Source organism: Triturus cristatus, chromosome 1_2 (genome assembly GCF_964204655.1).
Source record: "Triturus cristatus chromosome 1_2, aTriCri1.1, whole genome shotgun sequence".
NCBI classification, from domain to species: Eukaryota; Metazoa; Chordata; class Amphibia; order Caudata; family Salamandridae; genus Triturus; species Triturus cristatus.
In genome coordinates this window covers 1,117,507,257-1,117,535,127 of record NC_140580.1, presented here as the reverse complement: position 1 = coordinate 1,117,535,127, position 27,871 = coordinate 1,117,507,257, and the positions used below count along the sequence as shown (strand labels likewise).

General features: G+C 47.0%; 1 protein-coding gene across 5 annotated transcripts in view; it reads left to right on the top strand.

Annotated features, from left to right (window-relative positions):
* SCAI (suppressor of cancer cell invasion) overlaps positions 1-27,871 on the top strand; it is a 561,593-nt gene that overhangs the window by 409,213 nt on the left and 124,509 nt on the right. For all 5 annotated transcript variants that reach the window (XM_085613779.1, XM_085613781.1, XM_085613780.1 and 2 more), the window contains 3 exons: positions 549-647; positions 5,695-5,791; positions 7,456-7,554. In XM_085613779.1, the coding sequence (XP_085469905.1) occupies positions 549-647; positions 5,695-5,791; positions 7,456-7,554 (295 nt within the window). The remainder of the gene's footprint in view (positions 1-548; positions 648-5,694; positions 5,792-7,455; positions 7,555-27,871) is intronic.

Here is a 27,871-nt window from a genome sequence, read left to right as displayed (position 1 = left end):
TCTACGTGTATGCAGAGCATTAAAGATCAGTGGAGTGGGCATTTCGGCTTATGTAACACTGGTTTTTTTCCCCTCTTTAACATTGACTTTGTACTGAACATTATTTATAAACCATATATTTTTTCGAAAGCTGTTTCGTCAATGTGCTTTCTTACCATCTGAGTATTAGCAAGTATACCAGGTCCTAGAGTACAATGTATATGTAGAGTATGTCACACAAAGGAGTTTATTCAAGCTTCACCTCTTGCGTTTATGAGTTTATTCTTATTTTCAATAACATTTAATATGTTTGTACATAAGATTAAAACGGATTAAGGTTGTCACTCAGGAAAAGAAAAATGAAAGCAAAACTTCACAAGGCCAATATAGTGTGGGAGAGGAGCTACCCTAGAATATTTCATATTGGGTGTTTCAGTAGCTAACATGCAGCTCCATAGTCATTGTTGATGGTTTTTTGCATATCTTCTGCCAAGCCTTTAGCCTTCCTTGCTGCTTGTGTCTTAGTTTCCATCTCATAAATGGTGATTACTCCTCTGTTTCTTCCACAGTTTACGTACCTCTGAAACAAGTTACCTGAACGAGGCCTTCTCCTTCTATTCGGCAATCCGACAGCGATCTTATTACTCCCAAGTCAATAAAGAAGACCGGTAAGACTGATCGATTCCACTGTCTTCGCAAACATTAATTTAACCTGCTGCCTCCGTTGTGTGCTGAGAGTTACTGATAATCCCCATTACTTTCTCACTGTAGAGAATCAGGTGCTAAAAAAGGTCCATTCCGGAGACCCCCATCACTGCATGCGCTCACTAATGAAGGTTTGAGGCTCCGCGTAGACACAGGACACAAAGTCCTTGGAGATGTGTTGGCGGAGATCGGTGCTAGAAAGGCTTGTGGCTCGACTGCTCTGTCCTCACCAGCGGTTGTCATCGGTGTAGTTAGCAATTACTGCCCTTGTACTAAGGAGCATGAGCATAACTCAGGCTGGCAGAAATGAACTGCAGCCTGGAAGAGGAGACAGGAGAGCAATAATTCCCCTTCCATTTCTCTTAACTTGAAGGTTGTATGGTTTTTGACACTTCACGCGTCCCTCACCTCGATCTCTGCTCTGGTCACGCCACTGTGACCAGATAGCTCAGGGGAGGAAAGCCGGGTTGTCATTGGGTGCTGTCTGTATTTTTTCCCTTGAACAGTTGATCAGCAGTGAGTCATTGTTTTGTGTCAGATGCAAGAGAAGCTTCTTGTCTGTCATTCCTGCATAGGGCATGGTTTGACCTCTTGAGCGTGCAACCAATTTTTGATCTTGAGCATACCCTTTAAAGACCCTTTGAATTTCCCCGGATCATCCTGACTCCTCTAAGGAGCATTTATCGCGGGCTGCTCACTCAAAAAATGTGCCCTTAGCACATTCGCCAAATAATGTCATGCTTGAAAGGCAAGAGGAATGGATTTTTCAGTTTTACCCTATCTTTTTTGTAGTTTTGTGTGACTTTTGTTGAGAAAGTTTGTCCTTTTTATGGTCTGGCTTGACAGCGAAGCTGTCGCCAGAAAATTATGTGAGCATCATTAGAAAAGGGCTTTGGGTTTGCCCACATGTTGGGAGCCAGAAGTACATCTTTTGATTGGGTAGATGTTGTGTGCTTCCACAAAAAAGTGCTTGCCCTCCAGGCAGCTGTGATCAGTTTATTGATCCAGCTGCCCTAGCTTGAACTTTCAGGGGCAAACACATGCTATTGGAATGCTATTAAAGTATCTTGGATAACAAGATAATTTATGTTGTTTTTCTCTGGCAGTGGCATAGCTGGGAGGTGGGCAGTCATTAACCTAGATACATTTTTAGATCTGGCTAGACAGTACATTCATAGGCCTGGCTTATTGGCATCGTGGTGCTCGTTTTATTTCATTGCCTTGCACTTTCATTGGAGTATGATAGTTTCCAGAAAGTATTAACATGTTGTTGATGTGAAATAATAGTAATTAACTAGATTTTATTCAGTACACACTGTGTTTTCTCAGCAAAACTACAGCTTGCCTGTTCCTAGAGCGAGCCTGGCTTTCTGTGGTCTACAGCGCTTATTTTGATTAGATTAAATATGACCGCTCCACGATCCCCCGCGTACTGTTCGGTACGCAGTCACCTCATTGTCGTACTCCCACACCTAATGTTGTCTGTCTAGTTCAGATGTTGATTGATGTGTACATGTGCAGTGTTTAGATGCCTGATTGAAAATGCAGTGAAATGACTGTGAGGCTTTGTACTAGTAAAAGGTATAGAAGTCAAATGAGACGGATGCCATATAGTCCAGCCTTCGATAAGGAAGCCTGGCTGCTGGAACTAAACCCGCAGGACTAATCTTTCCATTATATCCAGTGACACTAGCCCAGGCCTACCTCTGCTTTTCTTATTAATCTTATTATTTGCAATATCAGTAGTCACCGATTCATTCCTATTACAATTGCACCTGCCCTAGTCTTTCCTCTATCTCTAATAAGTACAATGGAAGCCGGAAGCAGGCAGGCTCTATGGGCGGCCCTTTGTGGGAGAGGGAGCAGGCAAGAATTCAAGGGCAGAGGCAGAAGATAAGGTTCAGTGGAGGCAAAGAGGGAGAAGGCAGGCAGACGTGCTAAAACGAAGGCGCTGGGCTTGGCTTGACTGTGTGCAGCAGAAATAACAAACGGTGAACTTGCAGGGTGAGTCATCCATTATAAACACGATGGTGTCGAGGCCTAGCTGAGGCCCAGTTATTATAAGCCAAGAAATGTAAAGGTCATAGCAAAATCCTTTCAAAGGGAATAACATCAGATAAGTGCAGATATATAAATTCAAGTGTAGATCCATGTTTCACAAGTTGTTAATATTGCTTTTTTTTTTTATACATGCACAAAAACTCCCACGGCATAATTTCCTAACCTTATCCTTGGCCGCACGAGGATAGTTTAAATTAACTGTCTGCATGCCACATAACGGTCAAAGAATGTAAGCGGACAGTTCTTCCAGAACGGTATTTGGTATATTTAATATTGCCTCACGATCAGCTGATATAGTCATATGTTATGTTAACGGGTTTTATAGAGCGCGACAGCTGCCTCAGCTAAGAGGCGTCCCGGCGCTAAGCAACAAAAGAGCCGTACGCAAATAACACTAAAGGCCTACAGAGTAGGTTGTAGCGTTCCCAATGTACCACGGCTGTCTTGAAAGATGGAGTAAACATTACAGTATGAAATTGCCTATTGAGCTCCAGTTATCTTTTCTGTAATTCTGGCATTACACCACACTTGGAAAGCAGCCCCCCTTAGCACAATATCAAGGGCGCTTGGGCTACTGGGAGGACTGAAGGGGCCATGTCCACTTCTTCATTACGCTCTTCTGTCGTTGGACGTTGATCTCAACCCCTCACCTTCTGCCGCTTGGACCATCAACAGGTTTCCATTCTGAATCCACTCGCCGCCTTACTCTCCGAGTGTTGGAAGAAATTAGATTTCTGTTTTATTTTTTGTAGTGTATGTATTTATAAAGCACTAAAAATTATCAGAAGATAATTCAGTTTCAAGTGTATAAAATGTAAATAAATGGAAGACAAATACATCAGTGCAATGAAAAGGCTAATAAAAAAGAGAAGGGCTTAGAAAATGGTTCTTTAAAAAGGAGACAGATTATGAGGAGGGTGTTTCAGTTGGGATAGGGCTCTTGAGTGGGGCATTTTTTGGTATTATTGTACAGTAGGAAACGGTTCTAAGGTGACTCAAATTTGGCGATGCTTGCTTTGCTACATGCAAACCCCAAACGAATTTGGAGAAAGTGAAGCAGTCAATATTGTCTGATTTGACAGCGCGGCTGTCACCAGAAAATTATGTGAGCATCACTAGAGAGGGGCTTTGGGTCCGCCCACAAGTTGGGAGCCTGCAGTACATGTTTTGATTGGGGAGAAGTTGTGGGCCTCCAGAAAAAAGTGCTTTGATCATTTTGTTTATTTATCCAGCTGCTTTAGCTTAAACTTTCAGGGGCGCACACAAGACATTGAAGTGCTATTAAGCTGTCTTAGATAACTAGATAACGTATGTTGTTTTACGCAGGCAGCAGCACAGATTGGAGGAGGGCAGTCATTAAACTACATGGATTTTTAGGTCTGGGTTGACAGAACAACTGTTGCCTGACCTTTTAACCTACACCAGTATTATTATACAGGTCTTTGCTTCTTCACAAATAGATATTTATTCCCATGCTACTTACTTGTAATGCTTCACATTACCCTACAACATCCCTTTGAAGCCCGACCTATTGGCATTGCCAATGGTTGTTTGCTAAAGGGATGCCACCAGCCAGTATTGGCCAGCCTGCCATACCATAGGTCTTTCCGGACCAGAAACAATCTGTTTTATGTGACTCGTACTGCAGTACTCTGTCCGCCCACTCCAGCCTATCCCACATACTCCGTCTTTGAAGACCATGACGGAGTATGTGGGGTATGTCCAGTGTCGCACTCTCGTGCTCCGATTCTTCCATCTCTTGTTATGAAATACCAGCATTTGTAAAGTGCACCGCTACCTCCGGAGAGGTGTCCCGGCACTGGGGGCTGTCTGGACGATTAAGCGAGCTGTTGCCCTGAGTCACATGGTGCTGGGCTAACCTGCCTCCAGCGCCGGGGATTGAACCGTGAACCTCGTGGTCCGGAGTCAGGCACCCTGGCCGATGCGCCACACCTCTACCACCTGTTCCTGGCCCATGCTCGCCAACTTTTATTTCATCTCCTTGCTCTATTCATCTGGAGTGTAAAACTCTACTCCATCACAGCATTACCCAGGCTGATGTTCCCTTTACCTCTTATCTTTGTCTTCCATATGTTTTGTAACTCTTCATCCTTGCTCACTTTCTGCCCACTGCCTCCTCGGCTCTCCATTCGACTACTCCATCTCTCTGCTTGGTCTAAACCTCTGGCTGTTTATGTCTCACTACGCCACTGTCGCTTGTCCTGTACTCTCTCCCACCTCTGGTCCTCCTGTGGTGTCACTCTACACCCTCATACTTTCTACCTCGCTGCACCCTCCATCGTGGAGTAAGTTACTGCCCTGTGCCCCGCTGGCCTTCTCTCACTTGCACATTCCTTCTCTGCCTCTCTCTTATTCTGCCTGCCCACGGCCAGTGGACCCTCTTCTTTTCCATCACTGAAAATTACTCCGCAGGGAAGCAGGGCGGTGGAAGTGCTTCTGACCAGATGTCTCGAATTTGTGTATTACAAGCCTCAATCTGTGATTTGAGATTATTTTGCATGGCCTGGGTTTTTGCTCCCTTGAAATACAAACTACTGAATACTCACTTAAAGCACAGTGCATTCGAAAATGCAAAAATGTAAGAGAGGTGATTTACCAATGCTCTTGTCCTAAATGTATTTTTTGATACTCAGAATAACCCTTTGATGCACTTGTAGAGTCAGAAAACCTAAACAACGGCGTATATTTCCAGGGATTTGCAAAACCTAACTGTATGAAAAGAATGTTACTTGCTAGTAAATTCATCTGTTGCGGATGCATATGAAAGTTAGATCTCTCACATGTGCTACTCGTTGGATTAATGGGAACCAGTGGCACAGAGGTCCATGCCACACAATACACGTTCACCACTAACTGGACACATGTGGTTCTCTTACCACGCATGCTCTCAGTAATAGACTCTTTACAGTTGTGCTTTTCGTACTTTAGGCCTGAACTGGTTGTGAAGAAGCTGCGGTACTACGCGAGGTTTATCGTGGTCTGTTTGCTGCTGAACAAACTGGACATCGTGAAGGAACTTGTGAAGGTAAACTTCAGTGTCCTCTCCAGCTCCCTCCTGTTTCGGCCACCACCGCTTTAAGTAGCTTCTTCAGGATAAAGTCATAAAATTCAGGGTCTGAAATTTGGGAACTCTTACCTTTTTTGCTAGTCTCAGTACCTCCACCCCAAACTTTTGTGAGTAACTGACTTCAACAACAAAAAATAGAAGTCCATTCTGAGAGAAGGATGGAAGACAGAGTAACCAATGGAATTTGTGGGTGCCCCTGAGTGATCTCATATATGTATGATACATGATGGTCAGCAGTAGCACAGCATTGCCATCGAGGGGTTCTGGTGACATCATAAGGCACGAGGCCGATGTGCACTTTGTGATGTTAGCTTGAAAAAGAAGTGTGTTAACAATAGTCACTAATAGGAATTAGAATGTTTAGATTTTGTTTACCTTTCGTAAATAAGTTTTTGGTAAAACAATTGACCATAGTCACTGCCACTCGTTTAATACAATTCTGTGGCTGCGCTGTTTACCATTTAATTTTGGATTTAACACATTTGCCGTATAGCTTGCTACATAATTTGCAGATCTCAGAAAAATATTCTTTTTTGCTCAGACTAAAAAAACGCTGGCAGGAAATGTACTGCATAATTTGCATTTTTGCTGCATAATTTAGACAACTTTGACGCATATTTTGGTCCTCCCTGCCGTATAATGCTAGTAGCTCTGACATTGGTAAAGCACTGAAACTTGTAATAGAGGTTTTTTTATTTGACTTATATTGTGGCAAAAAGTAGTCCGCCCTCCTGGCTCCTTCAGTATTCCTGCAGGGTCTTAAATTGCACAGCGTTTTATGCTTCCGTCTTCTTTATTGCGGGCTCCTGAAAGCAACAGTAAACCCTTTTAATAAGTAATGTTTAGGTCACATCATCCTGAAAAACCTTCCCGTCCTGAGCCTCTGTCGGAGTTAAGTACAGAGTATAGGTCAGGGCCAGGGTGTAACTTGTTATTTGTTACATGAGTTATCCCGTGAGCTGCCAGGGCCGAGTGGATTTTCTTTCTCTAAATCTCCAGATGTGGCCCTGAGTTGGATATAGGAGGGTGTGCCAGGAATAGCCGACACTTTACTGATGATCAGTTTCTGACAGGGCAGGCTGGAGGGGTGCTCTCTGAAGGGGGTTCTGTTCCGCTTCCCAGCTTCTTTTTATTTGTCCACCATCAAGTGGATTATAGAAGATCTAGGGTTCCTATAAGCTTTCGTGAATCGTACCCTATATCAGCACTCGCAAACATTGCGCCTCATCAAGGATCCGTGTGACAGCCTTGAGTGCAGTGATCAAGAGATCCATTCCCTCTTTACCCAGAAACCATTGCCAGCATTTTTCATGCGCCTCGGTGATCGAGTTATTCACCTAGGGCTTTCTTTAATGCTCTAATTAGATGATGTTAAGGGTGGGGGTTGAGTGTATTGGTGAACAGGTGTCATGTTTGAATCATGGCACGCGGGGCCATCCAGACCCCTGTAGTAGGATCATCCAAGACCTGGCTGGATATCTGCACCCCAAAGAAGTCCCGTGTCTGGGGTTCGTGGTGCTCTGCCTTTGTTCACTGTTCACGTTTTCAATGAACCAGTTTATCGCACAGTCTAGAGACGCCATTTTCATCACGTTCTTGCTGTCTTTGAATGTCCATTCCAGGAGCTGTCGGATGAGATCGAAGACTACACGCACCGTTTTAACACAGAAGATCAGGTCGAGTGGAACCTGGTGCTGCAGGAGGTGGCCGCCTTCATTGAGGTAAGATTTGGGGAGAGGCTGCGAAGGAGCTTTTATCGGACATGTTTTGCTTTGCACTGTGAAAGAAATAAAATGTCAAAAACAAACAGAGTACGCCTTTTAAAAACAAGAGAAAATAGTTTGTTATGTCTGACATGGGACCATTCGAGACTGCTGAGATTATCCTGTGTTCAACTCTTGCACATCGCCTTGCATTCCCCGTGTTGCACATCGCCTTGCGTGCCCCGTGATGCACATCGCCTTGCGTGCCCCGTGTTGCACATCGCCTTGCGTTCCCCGTGTTTCACATCGCCTTGTGTGCCCCATGTTGCACATCGCCTTGCGTGCCCCGTGTTGCACATCGCCTTGCGTTCCCCATGTTGCACATCGCCTTGCGTGTACCCCGTGTTGCACATTGCCTTGCGTTCCCCGTGTTGCACATCGCCTTGCGTTCCCCGTGTTGCACATCGCCTTGTGTGCCCCGTGTTGCACATCGCCTTGCGTGCCCCGTGTTGCACATCGCACGTGTTGCACATCGCCTTGCGTACCCCGTGTTGCACATTGCCTTGCGCTCCCCGTGTTGCACATCACCTTGCATTCCCTGTGTTGCACATCGCCTTGCGTGCCCCGTGTTGCACATCGCTTTTGGGTTCCCCGTTTTGCACATCGCCTTGCATTGCCCGTGTTGCACATCGCCTTGCGTGCCCTGTGTTGCACATCGCCTTGCGTGCCCTGTGTTGCACATCGCCTTGCGTTCTCCGTGTTGCACATCGCCTTGCGTGCGCCGTGTTGCATATCGCCTTGCGTTCCCCGTGTTGCACATCGCCTTGTGTGCTCCGTGTTGCACATTGCCTTACGTGCCCCGTGTTGCACATCACCCGTGTTGCACATCGCCTTGCGTACCCCGTGTTGCACATTGCCTTGCGTTCCCCGTGCTGCACATCACCTTGCATTCCCTGTGTTGCACATCGCCTTGCGTGCCCCTTGTTGAAGATTACCTTGCGTTCCCCGTGTTGCAAATCGCCTTGCGTTCCCCGTGTTGCAAATCGCCTTGCGTTCCCCGTGTTGCAAATCGCCTTGCGTGTCCCGTGTTGCACATCGCCTTGCGTGCCCCGTGTGGCACATCGCCTTGCGTGCCCCGTGTGGCACATCGCCTTGCGTGCCCCGTGTGGCACATCGCCTTGCGTGCCCCGTGTTGCACATTGCCTTGCGTGCCCCGTGTTGCACATTGCCTTGCGTACCCCCATGTTGCACATCATCGCCTTGCGTGCCCCGTGTTGCACATCGCCTTGCGTGCCCCGTGTTGCACATTGCCTTGCGTTCCCCGTGTTGCACATTGCCTTGCGTACCCCATGTTGCACATCATCGCCTTCCGTGCCCCGTGTTGCACATTGCCTTGCGTGCCCTGTGTTGCACATTGCCTTGCGTACCCCATGTTGCACATCATCGCCTTCCGTGCCCCGTGTTGCACATCATCGCCTTGCGTGCCCCGTGTTGCACATCACCGTGCATGCCCCGTGTTGCACATCGCCTTGCATGCCTGATGTCCCCCGATTTACACATCGTACTGTGCTGTTTTCATTAAATGTGATTATAGGAAATGTTTCTATATCACTACTAAAATATTGGGGAAAACATTGTAAACTTTATCAACAGCATAAAAATGTATTCCCGAGTTTGTAAATATGTATTTATGTGTGTACATATAGGTCTTTGTAAAGTAAAATGTTATACTTCTACATTAGGTCCTCTAATGCCGCTGTCATCAGGGCGGAGAGGCATGAATATTTTAAGTTCATGTGTAAAAACTATCCCTTTTAATAAACGCCTCTCGAAGCAATGCTATCATCGAGTCTACCAAGAAGAGCCGCCTCTGCACGCTTAAGAAATACACGATACTGAATTTTGAAGAGACGTTATAATATTGTATATGATGTTCATTGCACGAATTACATGCCAACCATTGTCGTGGCTCGGCCCCTGCACAGGCCCTTCGAGCCCAGTCCCTGGTCGTTTGCTGGCTCGGCCCCTCTAGTTTCACGCACGCGGCCCTGTGCGTCTGATCTTTAGACCCCCTTGTACTCTCCTGGTGCACAACCGTAAAGCACTCACCTCGGGCACAACGCCCTATGCCCCTTGAGGCCATCACTGTTTACTAGGGTACAGCTTAGCACGTACCGCCCTGGTGCACAACCGTAAAGCACTCACCTCGGGCACAACGCCCTATGCGCCCCGAGGCCATCACTGTTTACTAGGGTTCAGCTTAGCACGTGCCGTCCTGGTGCACACAACATTGTGGTTGTGGTGCTTGCTGTGTGCGCTGGTGCACTTATGTTTGCAGATCTGTGTGCGCACGTTTTGCTTGGTGAACCTGAACGTCACTAAGTGTGCTGGTCCGTCCGCACGTGCTCCCTTCGGTTTGTGTGCACGATACACGCCACCCCCATTGCTTTGCCAGTGCTTGTTGTAGTGTACGATTGAGAGCCGCTTTCTCAGTTATCCGTCTTCCTGCCTTTGTTGATTTTAATTACACGCCGCGGCGCTGATCGGAATTGATTTTAGAAGTGATTTAGAAACATCCCTTCTTGTGAACGTTGTCTGCAGGATTACCTGTCAGTGGCTCAATGTGAAATGGAAGCTTCACCTCAGAGGGGGGGGGGGGGTAAAGCGAGCCTCTGCGGCGCGTGGCGGCCGGGCCCCCACCCTTGACCGGGGCTCCTTTCAACTCAAGGCCTCAGAATGGCTGCGGGGCACGGAAGTGTGGGGCCGCGGCCACGTTCAGAGGGAGGCCGCATTGTTTACTTGCAGTGTGTGTGTTTGATGGGGGGGGGTCAGGAGTTCATTCACAGTGTTGGTGCTCTGCATGGGTCCTGCCCTCCCACGTCCCCATCACCCGCTTAACAACGCCGCTTCCCCACGTGTCATTGATTTAAATAAATAACTATTATTACTGCCCATTTTAATCCTTCCCGGTTTGGGAGGATGAAAGGCTGCGTTGGCCCTACCGGGGTTGGAACGTATTCTGACGTGCAGGTCGCTCGTGATGCCAGCAGCAGGCGCTCACCTCGCAGAGACATCTTGCCGAATCGGAGAGAACTTGATCTAACTTTTCAGAACACGAGAATGCCTTTAATTATGTCGCTGCATCGAGTTAGGTGCGCAGGTCGCATCCCAATGTCTGTGTTCGTCGACTCTAGTTGCTTTCTCTCTGCCTTTCTTTTCGCGTCTCCAAGTTTCTGCTCTTCTCTTGCCCTCCGTTGTCCTTGCTTTACTCGCCCTCCGTTATCCTTGCTTCTCTCTTGCTCCATCATTCGACCCCCTCCACATTTCTCTCACCAGTCCGTTTTTCTCGCCGGTCCTTTCCTCTCACCCTTGTCGTTCCTCCCTTCCCTGTCCTCATTCATTCCACTGCCCTCCTGATGTTGCCGCCTCACGTTGCCCCTTTCTCCCTCTCCGTGCTTCTCCCTGGCTTGCCCTCTTCTCCTCTTTTCTGTGCCTCGCCCTCCTTTTCTCTGCTCCACGTCTCTCTGCCTGGCACCCTCAGTAACGTGTCTCTCCCGCCTCCTGCCTCACTCTTTCCCTCTTCGCTGCTCTCTCCCCCTCTACTCTCTGCGTCCCCCTCCGCAGGCGCTCCTCGTTTTCTCTCTCGCTACCTATTTACTGCCTCTTGCTTTCTCGTTCTCCTCTTTCCCTACTCTCTGCCCTTCCATGACTGTTTTCTCTGCCTCTCTAAACTGTCCCCTGTGCACCCTCTGCCTCTTTATCTCTTTCCCCTCCACCTCACGTCCCTCTCTTTCTTTAAATCCAGTGTTGTCTTTCCTCCAGTCTCCCCTTTGAATTTAATAACCCCTAAAATTCCCCTTTCTCTGCCTTTCCCGTTCTCTCCAGTCCTCTCTGTCCTTTCTCCCTCTGCCCCTCGTCTCTGCTTCTCCCTTTCCGGCCATTAACACTGTTTCTCTCCCTCCCGGTGCCTCTGTCCAGGCTCGCTCCTTGCCCCCTCTGCTTCTTTCCTGGCCTCCTCCTCGCGCCCGCCTCCTCTCGCTGCCTCCAGCTCCCTCGCTGCGTTTTAATGACCCGTAAAATGGCCTCTTTCATTGTACGATCTGTTGGTGGTGATGAAAAGCGTGGAAGTCCGTTTCCGCCTTCCTCCCTCGCTCGGTGATGATGATGAGGAGCCCTGCGCCCCCACCCACGCCAAAGGCCTCGTCACTGGAGCATGAAAGCGGGGCTTGGACCGAGCCACCCTTCTCCCGGCTGTCACCTCGCCTGCACCCCCCTCACCTGCCCCCCCCCCCACTCACTTGCGCCCCCCTTACTTGCGTCGCCCCCACAAGGCCATTTTCTTTTGACAAAAATTATCAATCCATGCATCCGGCGCCTCTGGCGCTATCCGCAGGCCAAAGATTTGTCAGACGGCTTCGAGCGCAGAAGAGACATATATTACTTACATATTTATGTAATCATTCATGCATTTGTTTATATATTTATGTACAATAAAACCATACATGTCGCGCTGCGCTCACCAGCTATTTTTCACAAATCATTGATTAAGCCCTAGGCTGGTGGGTTAATGGTACAGGTAACCCAGGAGTGGACTAAACCGTTTTAATGATATATTTATTTTTGTTTTGCGGGTTTTATAGATGAAGCCAGTGTGATATTTTTCTGGTTTAGTTGTTTGTATATATGTATGTATAACTTGCATACCTTGATAAAGGGGCACAGTGCGTGTGTGATAATAAGATGGCGAGTGGCTGCCTGGCCTCGGGTGGCTGCCTGGCCTATATTGCAGGGGTGTGTGTGTGTGGTTCGTCTGTCTGTCTGACTCGAGCATCACTTGCATTTGACACACATTAGTGAGATCATTTTAGACCCAGGCAGTAAAGTGGAAAATCTCCCCCACTAGTGTGACAGCATGTTTGGATTCTACTAGATACAGAGGCGAGAATTATTACTTTAAAATGTTTGCTGAAATCTCTATCAGCAAATAAATATATATATATGTATATATATATGTGTGTGTGTGTATATATTTATATATATATCTCACCTACTGGCATTCACCAGTGAGTAGGTATAATTAGGACCTAGATTCCTTTTTTTTTTTATTCTGTTTTTTATTTTGTACTTTCAACGATGCACATTTAATACATTCATGTATTCATTAACACAACATGATCCTTTGCATGTTATCAGAAAAAGAGAAAAAATAAGAGAAAAAAAGAAACCAGATATCATCCAAATAAACAGAACAATATAGCTCTGGCCAATCCCTAGATCAGATATTCCCGAATTACCAAATTACCCTATCCCGTCCCTCCACCGCGCTAATGGCCCCCAAATTCTTATACCTAGAGCTCTCCCCGCTCTACCTTTTCTTGCATAAATTGGCTTTTCCAAATTAAATGTGGAAATTAAATTTGCTAACCATACTTGCATAGGCGGAGGGGATTTATCTAGCCAAGCCCTGGCTAGGATTAGTCTGTACACCGCCATCGCCACAAAAACAAATTCCCTCTCTACATTACTGCTTCCATCGTGGTCTATCCCTAGCAAAATACGCGAAGGTGATAAGGAGATCTGTAGCCCTAAAGTCTTATCCAGAAAAACCTCTATGTCGCTGATTAAAGTATATAGTTGTGGGCAAGTGGCCAACATGTGAAGTAAATCTGCGTCTAATGCGCTGCATCGAGGGCAGCTTATCCCAGTTGTACCCCCCCATTTAGCAATTCTAGCAGGCGTATGGTATAAGGAAAATAGGGTTTTATAGTGTTGAGATTGTAGGGGGGCTGAGCATAAAATATTACACCCCAGATCCAGCGACTCCTGAAAATCCTCCATTTCTCCTCCCAGCTTCTCTGCCCACTTGCGCTTATGTTTGTCTAGATCGTCCACTTTAATTTGGACTAGTATCGCGTAGGCTGACCTAATATTGTGATAGCCGCCCGTGGTTAAAATCTCCAGAAAATCATTTGTGTTATATCCTGCTGAGCCGCCACGTTTATCACCCAAGAAGCTTCTGAGTTGTAAATACTTAAAAAAATCCCTCCTATTTAACTTGTATTTATTTGCCAATACCTCAAACTGTACCACTCCCGCATCCTCTCTTAGGTCCCCAACTTGGTTAACACCTTTTCTATTCCATTCAGCCATAACTAGATGACCTAGATGACCTAGATTCCATAGAAAAAGCGTTTTAAAAAAAAAATTACTTTGGCACAGTTTGACGAATATTCACGAAATTTTCAAAATTAGTTTGCCACTCACTTCAGTGGCTGTTTGGAAGTTTTGGGGTGATACGTCTAGCAGGGAGCGAAGAAAAAAGGCGGGTCTCAAAATACATGTTCCCAGTTCAATTTCCAGTAGGGATTTTAGACACGACTGCTGGATGGAATTACACCAAATATGGCAGAAAGCTAGATCTTGGTCCAGAAAGATCCCTTTTTAGGTCGAGCCTAGAGCAGCGTTACGAGACTTTTAGTAAGGGGCTTCAGAAAGCTCACCACACGCTCCCTCGTGCGTGTGTGGCCTATTGCTTGCGGTTACCCGCACGGGCACCATATGTTTTGAATTATCGTGCCCAGACACGGGCGCGATAATTCAAAACATATGGCCTGGTGCTCGCTCTCGCGCCACTCGCGGGACGCTCCGTCGTCATGGCTCATTAAGCGCATCGCTCGTGCGCACCACTCGCGGGACGCTGCATTCCTTGAATTCATTGTTCTGATGCAGTGTTAGCTTTATGGTGCTTCCTGCAGGGTGCCTTTTTTTTTGCGCAGCTCGCCCAACTGGTTTATTTAATTATTGCAGTTGGTGTTAGAGGACCTGCGCACTGTTTTCACACCCCACGGCAAGAGCATTGTTCCGAAAACTACTCCCTTCGAAGGCCCTGAAGGCATGGCTGGCCCCCACTCAATTGCGCTCCCCGCTCAGATTTAGCCTTACAAAAGTGTTAGCTTTCCTTGAAAACAACCGCCGTATCATGATGTTGAGCCACGTTACTTTATTTATAACCCAAAATAGACACTCTTGCCTCGTAATGCACGCATATGTAAAAAGTGCATACTACTTTCTGTGTTTTACATTTTTCATTCTGCTCCGCTATTCCTTTTCTGTGTTTTACATTTTATATTGTTCTGTTCTGCTGCAAGCTCCACTCCGCGCTGCATGCACGCTGGGACGGGAGAACCTAGGTCACTTTTTGATTGAGCCCGCCTCTTTCTAAAAAGTTGTGGAGTTCAGCAAACATCCGGCTGGATTAGGATGACAGTTCCGCTGTGTGCCTTAAGGCATCGTGAAGCTGCAGTGTGAGGTGGAGGACATTACCCTTGTGCTGGCTACCTTCGGCATCAGAAACAGAGGCATAGGGACTGTCCATCGGCAGATAGAATCTCCAGAGCAAGTCCGGGCCAGGAGTGCTCCTGTCTGCTTGATGATCTGCACACTTAAGGAGAAGGGGGGGGTCCAAGTACAAAGTGAGGGCTCGCCCCAAAGGGCTTGCGTCCACTGCAGCTTGTGCGGTGCTGTGAGGGGGGGCGACCCAGCAGAAACATTGCATACATTTACCAAAAACCACTGACATCCGAAACTAGCACCTCTCTGTACACAGATCAAAAAAGTCACCCTTCATTTATAAAACTTAAGCTCACTGATTACCATGGTAGCCAAGCTTCCTTATTAACAGGAAAAGCTCAAAACCACCACTAAATGACTTAAGATATAGTGAAATATATTGGCTAATGTACTAACATTACAGTGAAGTCAACACTTAAATACAATGATAGTCTAAGGGCTGAGAGAGTATTGGCATGTGAGTGCTCTCAGTCGTGATAAATTACCACAAACTTTAATGTCTTTAATAGCTAATATAATGTAATAGATAATATGCTGCAAAGCTAAACACTTACACGGTCCCAAAGACAAGACCTATTGGCTATGCCAATGCTTGCTTTGATTTTGTGTAAATCCGTTCAGTAGTTTTGAAGTTATTAAAGAAAATGATTTATATGTATCTAGGGACACAAGTTTTGGCAGTCATCTTTTGACTCGGGCTCGGCCGAGTCCCAAGAAAAAAACCGACAAAAAAATTGCTCCTGCCTGCAAGGACCAGCATATTTAGCTGATCCCTCCAGGCGGGAGCTATGCCAGCTCTGGCTATAGGCAAAGAGCAGGCTGGGCCCACGGGGGCACTGGGGCTCCCCTGCGGCCCACCAACAAAGATGCAGTGGGTGCCCTGGGTTGACTTCAGGCAGTCACCCTTTATTGGCTGGGCCCCGGGGCCGAAATCAGCCCAGGGAGGGGGAAGGCAAATTGGCTACCACCCCCTTGCTTAATTAGCCATGCCCCGGGGGATAGGATCCCTGGGGCTGAAATCAGCCCCGGGAGGGGGGGTTACATGGCACCCCTTCCCCATTAATAATTGCATAGGCCCCTGGTAATGGGGTCCCTGGGGCCAATATTGGCCTGGGCAGGGGGTGCTTGCCCCCTCCTACTTTATAATTAAGGCTCCCGGTTTTCCATTATTACAGATAAATACAGACAGAATACCATCTATTTTCCTGTCTGTATTTATTTTTTAAATATGAAAAATGGGTCTTCTGTTGGAGGATTATCAATACTGTCAGTCATGTAATTGAAGGTCAGTGGCTGTGCAGATTGACATGTAGGGGAGTTAAAAAAATCAAAATCAAAAGGATTTCCTAATGAAGTTTAAATAACAGTAGATGAGCAGTTTTGATGCACTGCTAATTACCCCACATATTACATCACTCATATCTTCTATGACATTGTTAATAATATCAGTGCGATATTTGCCGTAAAATTATTGATGATAACACTGTGCATCGCAGGGGCGCGAATTATAGTTGTTTGAGAGAACTATAACTGTTGAATTTATGTGGTTTTGTGTGTGTAAAATCTGAACCTAACTACAACGTCCCTGCAATCTTTGTTTTTTTAGTGAATTTGTAGGGTTTAAAAAAATTCTATTTCCGAACTATAACGTCACTGTAACCTTTGTTTTTTTCAGTGAATTTCAAATTTTTTAATGCCCCTGTAACATTCGTTTTTTTCAGTGAATATATATATGTATAATATATCCGACTGGCGTTTGCCAGTAGGTAGTTATAGTTAGGACCAAAGTTTCCAAAGGATGAGCGTTTTTTGTTTTGCCAATAACTTTGGTGCCACTTTATGAATCTTCACGAAATGTTCAAAACGATAACTTTAGTCGGTTCTGCTGGTGTGTTGAAAGTTTTGGGCTGATGGGTCAAGCAGGGGCCGAGAAAAAAGGAGGGTCCCAGAAAACGTTTTCCCCATAAATGTTTCCATAGGGATTTTGAACATGAACACAGCCTGAACTGCTGAATGGAATTGCACCAAATTTGGGAGAAAGCTAGCTATTGGTCCAGAAGGTGTGCTTTTTGTTTGTTGGTGTAAATCTGTTCAGTAGTTTTAGAGATAATAAAGGGCAAAAAATATAGATATCTGGGGACGCAGATCCTTGCGGTGGACTCGCGGATTCACAGTCCCCGTGCTGAAATTTGATTGGCTGCCAACACTTCAACCATGAAGTGTTGGCAGCCATCTTGGGACTCGGCTGAAAGCTGAGTCCCACAAAAAATTTAACAACTAAAGAAAAGGGGGCAGGCTAGGAATACCCTAACCCCCACATGTGTTGTGGGGGTTACCACAGGGACCCCGCTAGGGGTTAAAGTCATTTTTTAAATGCTTTCTAGAAGCAGGGCACAACTGATTTTACACAGAGGGAGGTAGCTGCATGTTTAGCAGCTCCCTCTCTGTAAAAGCAATGCCGGTTCCCGCAGGAGGCGGGGAGCCAGCAGGGACTGCGGGGGCCTTCATACTCACACAGCGGTCCCCAACAGATGTTGGTGGGTGCCCTCAGGGCACCCACAATACAGGCAGGGCACTGGGAGATTGGGTTCTTGGGGCTGAAATCGGCCCATGGAGGGGGGGCGTGCAGTCCCCCTACACAATTTCAGAAAGGCCAGCCCCTTTGTATTTTTAAGTGAATATATACACATATTATAATTTTATTTATTTTACATTATTTCATAGAGGATGTTAGTGTTAAAAGCTGCCACCACTGTTTTCAATGGGAGTCTGTTGCAGCATTGGTGGTTGGCCCTGTGTGGTGCTTGACCTACTCCAGGGCTCAGGTGGAGTACATATTATCTTCTTTTGTCACTATTAAGACTGTAGTAGAATTCAAACTATATCTTCTCTCACTCTTAAGAGGGTGGACGTTTTTTTCTAATGGCATGTCCATCCCCAAATCCCTGCTAAGTTTCCCTCAATTTCACCCATTTTGTAATAATTATTCCCCATTTTCCCACCACTGGAGATTTTCTCCCGTAGGTTTGTGACTTGCTTTTTGTTGTACATGAAGTAGAACTACAGCAGTCCTTCTTTACAAGTGCCTTTTGTGACTCAGCCCTCTGTTTTTACTAACTCTGGGGCGACCTAGACATCACTCATGTGAGAAGTTGGCCTGATATATGATGTCACTAATTCTAGTGTACACCTTGTATCAGTCCAAACAACCCTTATGGTGATTGGTTGTAAAGTCAAACTTATAGACCAGCTATCCTAGTGGTAGCATGGACAAGAGCAGTCTTAGGCTAAACTCTGAATGGCATGTGAAGCCAACTGTGATACCATATATAATCCCTTGAATACCAAATGAAAGGACACCACAACAGATATATATAAAAATAGAATGTATTTATTCTAGTCAAACCCTCAGTACTCTTTATGAGATTCGAGGTAAGTACAACACAGTCTTATTTAAGCATACATTAAGTCACACAGGTAAGTAATACAGTTAGGCCCTAGGGGCCACGCAAACCATATACTAAGTAAGTGGTATAAGAACCACTGTCACGAACACAGGATAGGCCTAGGCCTAGGGAATCGCTGGGGTTACACTATACTACCAAAGGTTAGGAAGTGGGAGGCCCACGGGATTCAGGTGCAGAGTGGAAACACTCACGCGTAATGCGTAAAAGTCGATAGAAATAGAAGTTATTAGAATTTAAGTTTTAGGACACTTCTGGAATAGCTAGGAAGTCGAGACTTGGAAACTAGACCCTAGGAAAGTCAATACCCTTGTGAGCACCAGAATACTCAAGTTACCTAGCCCACGGGCTGCGGGTGCATAGGTGTGAACTTGCGTCGGGTTTCGTCGTTGACTCCTATGGATGCCTGAAGGAAAGTTGCTGACAGGCAGTCAGTGAAGAGTGTCCGGTGGATCCCAAGGATGGAATCAAGAAGGAAGGATACCTGCAAGCAGAAGGAACAGAGTCTAGGTCACCAGCCAGGAGCCGGGAAGGAACCAGGAAGGAACCAGGCGATATCGTGTAGATGCAGGTGAAGAGGTGAAGCTTGTCGCAGCAGCCACGGGTACCAGGAGGCGTCGAGGACGACCAGGACCAGGAGGTGAGCTGTCCCATGAAGGTTCTTGCTGTCGGTGGCATCGATGTCGAGTTAGGACCCAACAAGCCTTGGCAAGCGGAACCCACGCAGAATGGAGGACTTGCTTCTGGTGCAGACCAGGAAGGTCTGGGGTGCTTCTCTTTCACAGAGGAGCGGGTGCCAGTCTGGAGGAGCCGGACCAGCAAGATGAAAACAAAGGTTCGTCGTCGCAGAGGTCTCTAGCCAACGGGCCAGCAACCGGACAACACGTCGAGCAACTCAGGTGCAGAAGGGCCCCACGCAGAACACGTGAAGTGTGGGGAGCTGATCTTCTTTGCAGATGGTGCTCGGTATGGGGGCTTCTCAATTCCCCAAACACAGCCTCGAGGAAGCCTCAGAAGTCGCGCTAGTCAGTTACTAGCCACTTTTCCCCAGTCGCCGGTCCCACGTCCCTCGTCGCCTCCACGGGTCTCAGCTTCGCTGCAGAGGTGGATCTGGGTCAGAGGTGTCTGGAAGTCTCGGCGCTGGTCAGTCTGTGCAGTCGTCCCTCGTAGGATCAGTCGCAAAGCAAGCAGTGGTCGCTGGCGGGTGCCTGGTTGCCCAGGGTGGTCACTCCTTGGCCACAAGGGAGATTTCTTCAGTCTTCTTCCTGAGGTCGAATGTCGAAGGTCCAGAGTTTCTGTTCAAGTTGCAGATTCAGGTTAATCTAATTTAGCAGGGCTCAGCTACCTACTGATATACTGGGCTAGTGGGCTGGGCTACCTGCAAGGTCCCTCCTATGGGTGAGACCAGGAAGGGGAGTGGTTACACCCCCTTTCCTTTGTCCAGTTTCGCGCCAGAGCTGGGGCTGGAGTGCTCCAGCGCCGGTTTGAACTGGACTATGCATGGGACACCTTGTGTGCCCCATGCAGTGTCTAGTTTCTTTCCTCCCTCCCTGCCCCAATACACTAAGTCCTGTCTGGGGTGGTGCTCGCACCTCCCAAGGCAGGAAACCTATTGTCCAAGCCTCCCTCGCTGGAAGGACTCCCAGCAGCAGGAGGTCAGACTTGTGTCTGTGGAAGCAGCATCCATTTTGTGATGCTGGGGCTCTGGTTAACTTTAACCGGGTAAGTAGGTTTCAACATGTCTTCTCCCTCTAGAAGGGGGGGATAATATCCTCATTGCCAGAAATGGTATGGGGGTATTATTCCAAAGTGTTAGACACCTTACATGACATGTTTTGATAAAGCCAAACCATAGTTACCATAACCGTTTAAGATTATAAGGTACTTTAAGAGTATATGGTAGGCTATATCATAGAACAGCTATAAGGACATGGTTCTGAAAGCTGCAGACAGGTTCAGCTCATGCTAGAGCACCATCTCACATGTTACCAAGCACTCTGCCTCCAGGATTGTTAAGGCCTGCCATAGGAGTGGCTGATAGGTACACATGTGTCTATATATAAGGTAGGTATAGGAATACTACACCTAAGCAAGGAGTGATTACACGACCTTGCACCAGCTGAGTGATCAGCCAGTTGTGTCATAATGGAAGGCCAGGCCAGGGGTGACACAATACATGCTGCAGCCCCTGGTAGGCCTAGGGTACACCTATGCCCTGGGTACCTAAGGTACACTATACAGGGGCCAATAAGGTGATCCTTACCAATTGGGTTATGCACCTAAAGTACATAGTATGAATTTAGAGAGAGAACAGCTGGGCTGTGGGTCTGATTGGCAGGCCCACAGCCACATCTAAGTCGAAAACCAGTGAAGCAAAAGCAAAAAGTGGGGGTGAACATAGAAAGCAGACCCTACTCTCCTACAACTCATAGAACCCCTTGAGCTTTGTTCCTCAGAGCACCTTCCTTACCTCTAGGTGCGTGTTCTACTAATGTCGAACTCTGGCAGGCTTGAAGATACTCTGATGTGTTTTATGGCAGGAGATGTTATGGGCCCATTGGTGTCCTTTTACCGTCTTGGATATTCCCAGATGTTATTTCCAGCCACTCGCCCATCTGACTCCTGCTTTTCTTTGCTGTTGGTGTGCGGTGGGTTTAGGTTGTAGGTGTGGAGTTTATAATGGACTATTCAAGTCTTCAGATCAGTGTTTGTTTATAAAGAGGTTCAGTGTGTGCTGCGGCTTCCTCTCCTTTGGGGTCATATGTTATGTTTTCTACTCTTAATAAAAACACAGAAGTTCACAAAAAGTTCCCGATTCTTTGCATATTGTAAATATCCACAATCTAGCAAAGTAGAAAAAACCTCCCAGCACTCAAGAGGCAAAATGCTGACTTCAGAAAACACATCCTTTAGAGCCGGCGATTTGAAATAGTGTAGCAGCCACAGCAACAAAAACTCAGTTGCAAAATAGCATCTCTCGAGTGTGATAAAGAAGCAGATTTCCAATCCTAACTCACAAAGTTACTAGATAGAAAATTGGTGATTGTGAATGTGTTTCTCTGACCAAGAGCCCTCCTTAAAGAACTGACAGCAGTTGACTGCAATTAGAGTAGAGTCTTTGCAGATTTCAGCATAAATCCAAGCCATTCTGTGGGTGGACCCAGCATGTCCAGGTGTGATATCGAAAGGTTCATCTTTCGGCACAGGTTACATCCACCGCACACCCTTTGACAAGAGATTCCCAGCATTGATTATTTCTTAATGGGCAAATCAACACCAAGAGCGGTGAAGAACTTCTTCGGAGACCTTATCCCTCTATGAGACTGCGTAATAATAAAGGGCCCGATTTAGATCGTGGCGGATGGGTTGCTCCGTCTCAACGGTGACGGATATACCGTCATCCAAAATATAAATCCCATTATATCCTATTGGATCTATATTTCGGCGGGCTATATATCCATCACCGCTGTGACGGAGAAACCCGTTCTCCAAGATGTAAATCCGACCCTAAGTCAAACCCATCATGACCACGATGGGCCAAGACTTCGTACCAGGAGTATAATTCAAAACAGAAGATTAAAAGGAAAATGTAATTCTCAAATGTATTCCTTTTGTAGAATTTAATCTCGGAAATGTACCAGGCATAAGACGTCGATGCATAGTTTCCTCTCATGTATATTTGTATGTTTTCAGTGTGTGTTTATTAATACAGCCTTTAAGCAAGTTCAGGTCCTAGTCGGGAATTGTATGGCCAGGGGGCATAATGACTGAGGTGTAATGAGAGCCTTAAGAGAGGTTTATATCTAGGCAAATTCAAAGGGTTTATTTAGTCTAGCATCCGGCTTAAAAATTTAATTAAAAGAAATCTGTGATCACTAGAAAATCTTGTATAAATTAACGAAGTAGCCTTTTTTGTGACTCTTAAATCAAATGTGTCAAGAGTGTAGGTCAATGTCTGCCCAGAATTAGTATTTCATATTTAGAACCTACTCAGAATTCATTGGTATTATGTAGTCTCATGAGCATCCTGGTTTTCTGTATTCCGCTCCCCCAAAGGATGCAGTGACGTCCTCCAGCCGAGCATCAGTCACCACCTGTCACCTGCAGGAAGACGCGGGCGTAAATAATGCGCTGGCAGTGCTGACGCGGCATGCCGGGACTGTTTGGTCATTAATAACATGTTCATCCTTGAAAATTTGCGGTCCGCGCTCTTTCCTGTCGATCACATCTTGGAGGCTGCGCTTCCGGGGTGGGCGTTTGAAGGGGCTTTTCGTGGACCCATTGCTTGTTGATTCACAGAGGTGGCGTGAGATGACTCTTCTTGCGCCTGGAAGATGGTTTGCTTGCCAGACAGTGACGCAGGCGGCCCATCCTCACACAGAGGACACAATAACAGATGTTTCATGATAGCTGGTACATTTCCAATGTCTGCACATGCATGTCCCCGCTTCTATTCATGTAGCTGGCCGTTTGTGTATCCCATCATATAGGCCAGTGCAGTTGTCATGGAAACTGATTTTTTTTTTTTTTTTATATCGCCCTTAGTCAATCTAGTGGTTTTTGCTGAAATCCAGGTTTAGCCTCTGGCAACCATTTATGACGAATAATAATACTTAAAATGAATTAATTAGGTGTGTTGAAATAATGTTAGATGTTGAGTCTGAGGCTAGCAATATGCTGGTTCAAGTGCATTATTTTTAAGGTAGCGTGCAAAACACAATCTAATGGTGTAGCATTTTTGGACAATTTTTACTAACCATAAGCTTGAACACCCCAATTTTATTAAATAGTCAAATATTGAAATCTTGTGAAACTTATCAATTGAGGTTTACGTTTTTTTAATCAGTTCAGAGGTATGGGTAGGGAAGACCTGGGGTTTGACAATGTATGTTACTCTAATCTTTCGTGACTTTAAACATGTATATGAATGCGTCTGTCCCTCCTGTTTTGGGGGGCAGGGGGTGAGTTATTATTATTTAGTTTTTTTTTTTTTTTTTTTTTTGAAACCGTTTATTACAATCTCAAATAGTTACAAGTATGGGCCTACAACCGTCTGGCCGGCCGCTAGAGTGGCAGTAGCATATGACATACATACAGAAAAATCTCTTGGCGGTGCAAAAAGGGTAAATCAGGAGATATCAGTAGTGCAGGCCACATAACTCCAAACCAACAATACGGTTTCCTTTTGTCAAAACACAACAACACAAAAACAACCACACCCGCAAGGCAACCCGCAATCCCAAGTGACAGCACGCGCTCCTTAAGTGGGGGACCCCAACCAATCGCCAAACTCTGAAGAGGGGAATGAGAACGGATCAGGGACTGGGGAACCACGTGCCCATGGCTGGGGGAGGGGGTCGGCTAGGGGGACGGAGCTGGCGAAGCAGCCGGCAGCAGCGGCGGCTCGCAAATACCCCCGCGATAGGCGTTCCAGGGGCCCCAGATTTTCACCCACGCCCCAGGCTTACCCCTCGCAACATACACCACCTTTTCACGAAACATACACCAATCCATGTGTTCTTTCCAGGCCGACACCGCCGGAGGCCTCTGGGATCCCCACAATTGAGCAATGTCACGCTTAGCGATCATGTATCCCAGGGTCACCCACCGCGTCTGCGGAACCGAGTAGTCAGTTGGCTCCCACACATTCAGCAAGCATCTCCTCGCTTCCGGCAACAGCACGACACGCGTGACCACTCGCAGGACCTCATGCACACCACGCCAGAATCGCTCCACCTTTGGGCATTCCCACAGAATATGCAAGAAAGTTGCCAAAGCACCACAGCCACGCTTACACAGTCCATCCTCAGCTAAGCCCATACGTAGAAGCCTTGGCCCCGTCACGTAAACCCGGTGGAGGATCTTAAGCTGGACGAAGCGAAGGCGAGCCGGGATGGCCACCTCCTTCGGAGAGGCCACCGCGGACATCCAGTCCTCGTCGTCCAACTCCAGCCCATCGGCAACCCAGGCCTCGCGGAGGCCAGTCAGTAGGCCCGATCGGTCGTTAATCAGTTTTTTATATATAAGGGAGATCGTGCTGTCTGGGACATGGCCATCCAGCACTCTGTCCTCCAGGGGGGAAGACTCCGGAATGGACGCGACATCCGGGAAGACGGAGCCCAGCGCGTGGCGGACTTGTAAGTACCGGAAGTACTCACTGCCTTGCAACTGAAACTCCGTCTGCAGCATCTCGAAAGTTTTGAATCCCCCCCTCGTCCAGAGATCTCCCACTGTGCTGATGCCGATCGTGTCCCATTTCTCGAAGCCCTTCGAGGTCCACAAGGAACCCAACCTCGCCGATGCATATAGCGGTGACGCCCGGGTCAAACGGTCCTTCCACCCCATAGCTGCGTTAGCCGCGTGCCATACACGCACCATGACACGCGTCGGTCCCGTCAGGCGAGGGTCCGGCGCGCCAGAGTAGAGCGCCCGATTGTAGTCGCCACCGGGCAGGAGCATCTTGTCCATTTCAAATGCCGGGTTCAGGGCGGGCCCGTAAAGGCCATGATTAATCGCAGCTAGCTGGGAGGCCCAGTAATACCGTTTAATATCCGGGAGGGCAACCCCCCCATCGTACCACGGGAGCGTCAATTTAGCCAAGGCGATACGTGGCCTCCCGTCCCAGAACAGGCGACGCTGCAAACTCTCCACCTCTCGGAAGTAGCGCGCCGGAACCAAATCCATAGTGTTCTGGAGAGCGTACAGAAAGCGCGGCAACGACATCATTTTAAACAAGGCCGCTCGGCCAAGTGGCGAAAGCGGCAGACGCCGCCAACGCACCACGTCCTCCTTCAAGCGCTGGAGGGGGGGCAGCAAATTCCGCTCGTAGCGGGCCTCCGGGTCCAGAGTAATATATATACCCAGGTACCGAAACCCCTGGGAGGCGATCTGGATTGGACAGTCCCGTGGTAGGACCGGAGCCTCCCCGGCAAGCACATATACACAGGATTTCGCCCAGTTGATGACGAGGCCTGAGTTGCGACCGAATGAGCGCAAAACATCAACTAGGACGATCAGTGATTTACGCGGGGAGGCGAGATATAGAAGGATATCATCAGCGTAGAGGGACACACGGTCCTCATGCTCGGGGGTCCAACGGAGACCACGGATGGAAGGGTGCCACCGCAGCCACTCCGCCAGGGGCTCCAGGGCCAGTGCAAACATATTATTTAGTTTTTGATAAACTCGTTAAAGGTCTTTCTTTAGTGACCGTTTGCAACCTCCAGTGGGATTGGAGCATCAGAAGCCTAAAGCGGCGTGGATGAATGTTGATGTTGTTATGCGTTACAGGGTGGTGTGATGTACATGTCAATTTTTTATAGTGCATCTGAAGAGAGCCATGTCACAAAATAAATGTGTACTGCGGGAACTTGGGCAGAGCTTGGAATGATCAGGTATACACAAACCAGCCCCGTTGATAAAGCTGTTTGTGTTCAATTTGGGTTTGAGGACAAAATTTACAGGATTGACTAAAGTTTACCATTGTAAATGGTATTCGGGAATATAGAAATTCTGCCATTGTTGTCGAATTTCTGCATTTGCAAATTTAGGACAAAAGGGAGGTTCGTGAGCGTTCTGAGGAAGTCCTATCTGAGAAATTAGAACACGCGCTCATTCTTTGCAGGAAGTTTCATGTCCTGAAAACATACGGAGATTTACTCCTTTACGCTTAGGAGAAGGGATGTCTCCAAGACAGCAATAGAGCGATCACTTCAATGTGTGATGGGATCATAAGAAAAGTGGTTTATCGTGCATGGAGAAATCAATGAAAAAAGGTTCATGTGCAAATGCATAATTGCATCAGATTTAGTAGCCCCGGAAAACTACCAATATCATACTTTACAAGGACTAATCACAGAGCTCATTCACAGTTCCATACATTCTCTGTAAGTCAGAGTTGGATCCAGAAATGTTCCCAATAATCCCCTTTTTTAGTAAGGATATTCCATCCTTCCATGCCACGCGCACCTAAGCCTTCTTCTCCGTTCCCGTCACATCTTCCACTCCACATTTCCCGTCGTCTAGAGTCCCTTATGATTTTTACTCCAGACTGCAGACATTTTTCAAGTAGTATTTCTCAAATTGATATTTTCTCTGCACCTTGTCACCATATGAGTTGCATAGATTCTCAGGCAAGCAATGCACGGTCTTCTTTCCACCTGCTCCCCACAGTCATGCGGGAATACATCAACAAAGCCTGGCTCCTGTGACTCGTGTAAGGCAGTGGGACTCCCTTTCAGTGCATTGTACTAGATACACTGCGTACACTTGAATCCCATCTCACCAGGGAAGGTCGGGTGAGTTATCTAACTACAGAGAGCACTCTGGGAAGCTCTGATGTCTTCCAACCTTTGTGTCTGTACTTCAGTGTCTCGGCAGAGCAGCAGCGCGGTACATCACACCAGCTTACTCGCACTCATCATCAGTGTGATGGTGTTGGTGCGGGGGAGGGGGGAGTGGAAGGGACCCCACGTTCAGATCAGGCAGGCTTTCCCGCCACAGCCTGCTGCGGTTTTAAGACCTGCCTGCAGATGGCCTCGGGGGCTTTCCAAGCTGCGGCCCTCTGTGATGGGCCCGGTGCGCGCGCACCTGCAGGGCTGTGCGCTGAGTGCAGTGTTTCAAGGCACCAGAGTACTCGTTAAATATGCATGAACGCTTGCTTCTGTTAGTCCATTAGCGCCCGACGAGACGCGGGGGCATTTACCTTAATACTTTCACTGGTAGGAGTCCAAACTAACTCTAAGTTCTTAATGATGGAATGCGCAGCTTTGCACGTGCACCGCACTTGCACGAGGGTGTGTCTGCGCTCACAACATCAAGTGGCCTTGATAAAGAAAAAGCCACAAAGTGAGGACCCTGGGGTTCACCGGGATGCCCACCTCCATGCCATCCCCAGCTGAGGCCGCGCACCCATGACGGTTTGTGTGACAACACAAGACATGTGTGGGCTGATTCACAAAATAGAGCACGTGAACTAGTACTACAGGAGTATTCTTTTACATACTCTTGCAGGAAGTAATACTACTAGTGTATTTTTTACATACTCTTACAGGCAGTAGTACTACAGGGGTATTCTTTTGCATACTCTTGCAGGAAGTAATACTACTTGAGTATTTTTTACATACTCTTACAGGCAGTAGTACTACAGGACTATTCTTTTACATACTCTTACATAAACTTGTACTACAGAAGCATTCTTTTACATTCTCTAACTTGAACTAGTACTAGGGGTATTCTTTTACATGCTCTTACAGGAAGTAGTACTTCTAGAGTATTCTTTTCCATACTGTTACAGGAAGTAGTACTTCTAGAGTATTATTTTACATACTCTTACATGAAGTAGTACTTTTAGAGTATTTTTTACATACTCTTACAGGAAGTAGTCCTTATAAAGTATTCTTTTACATACTCTTACAGGAAGTAGTCCTTCTAGAGTATTCTTTTACATACTCAGTTATGCCTTTCTGAATCAGCCTGAAATGTCCTACTCCATTTTAGTAAACCTGAAAAGGGGACACAGC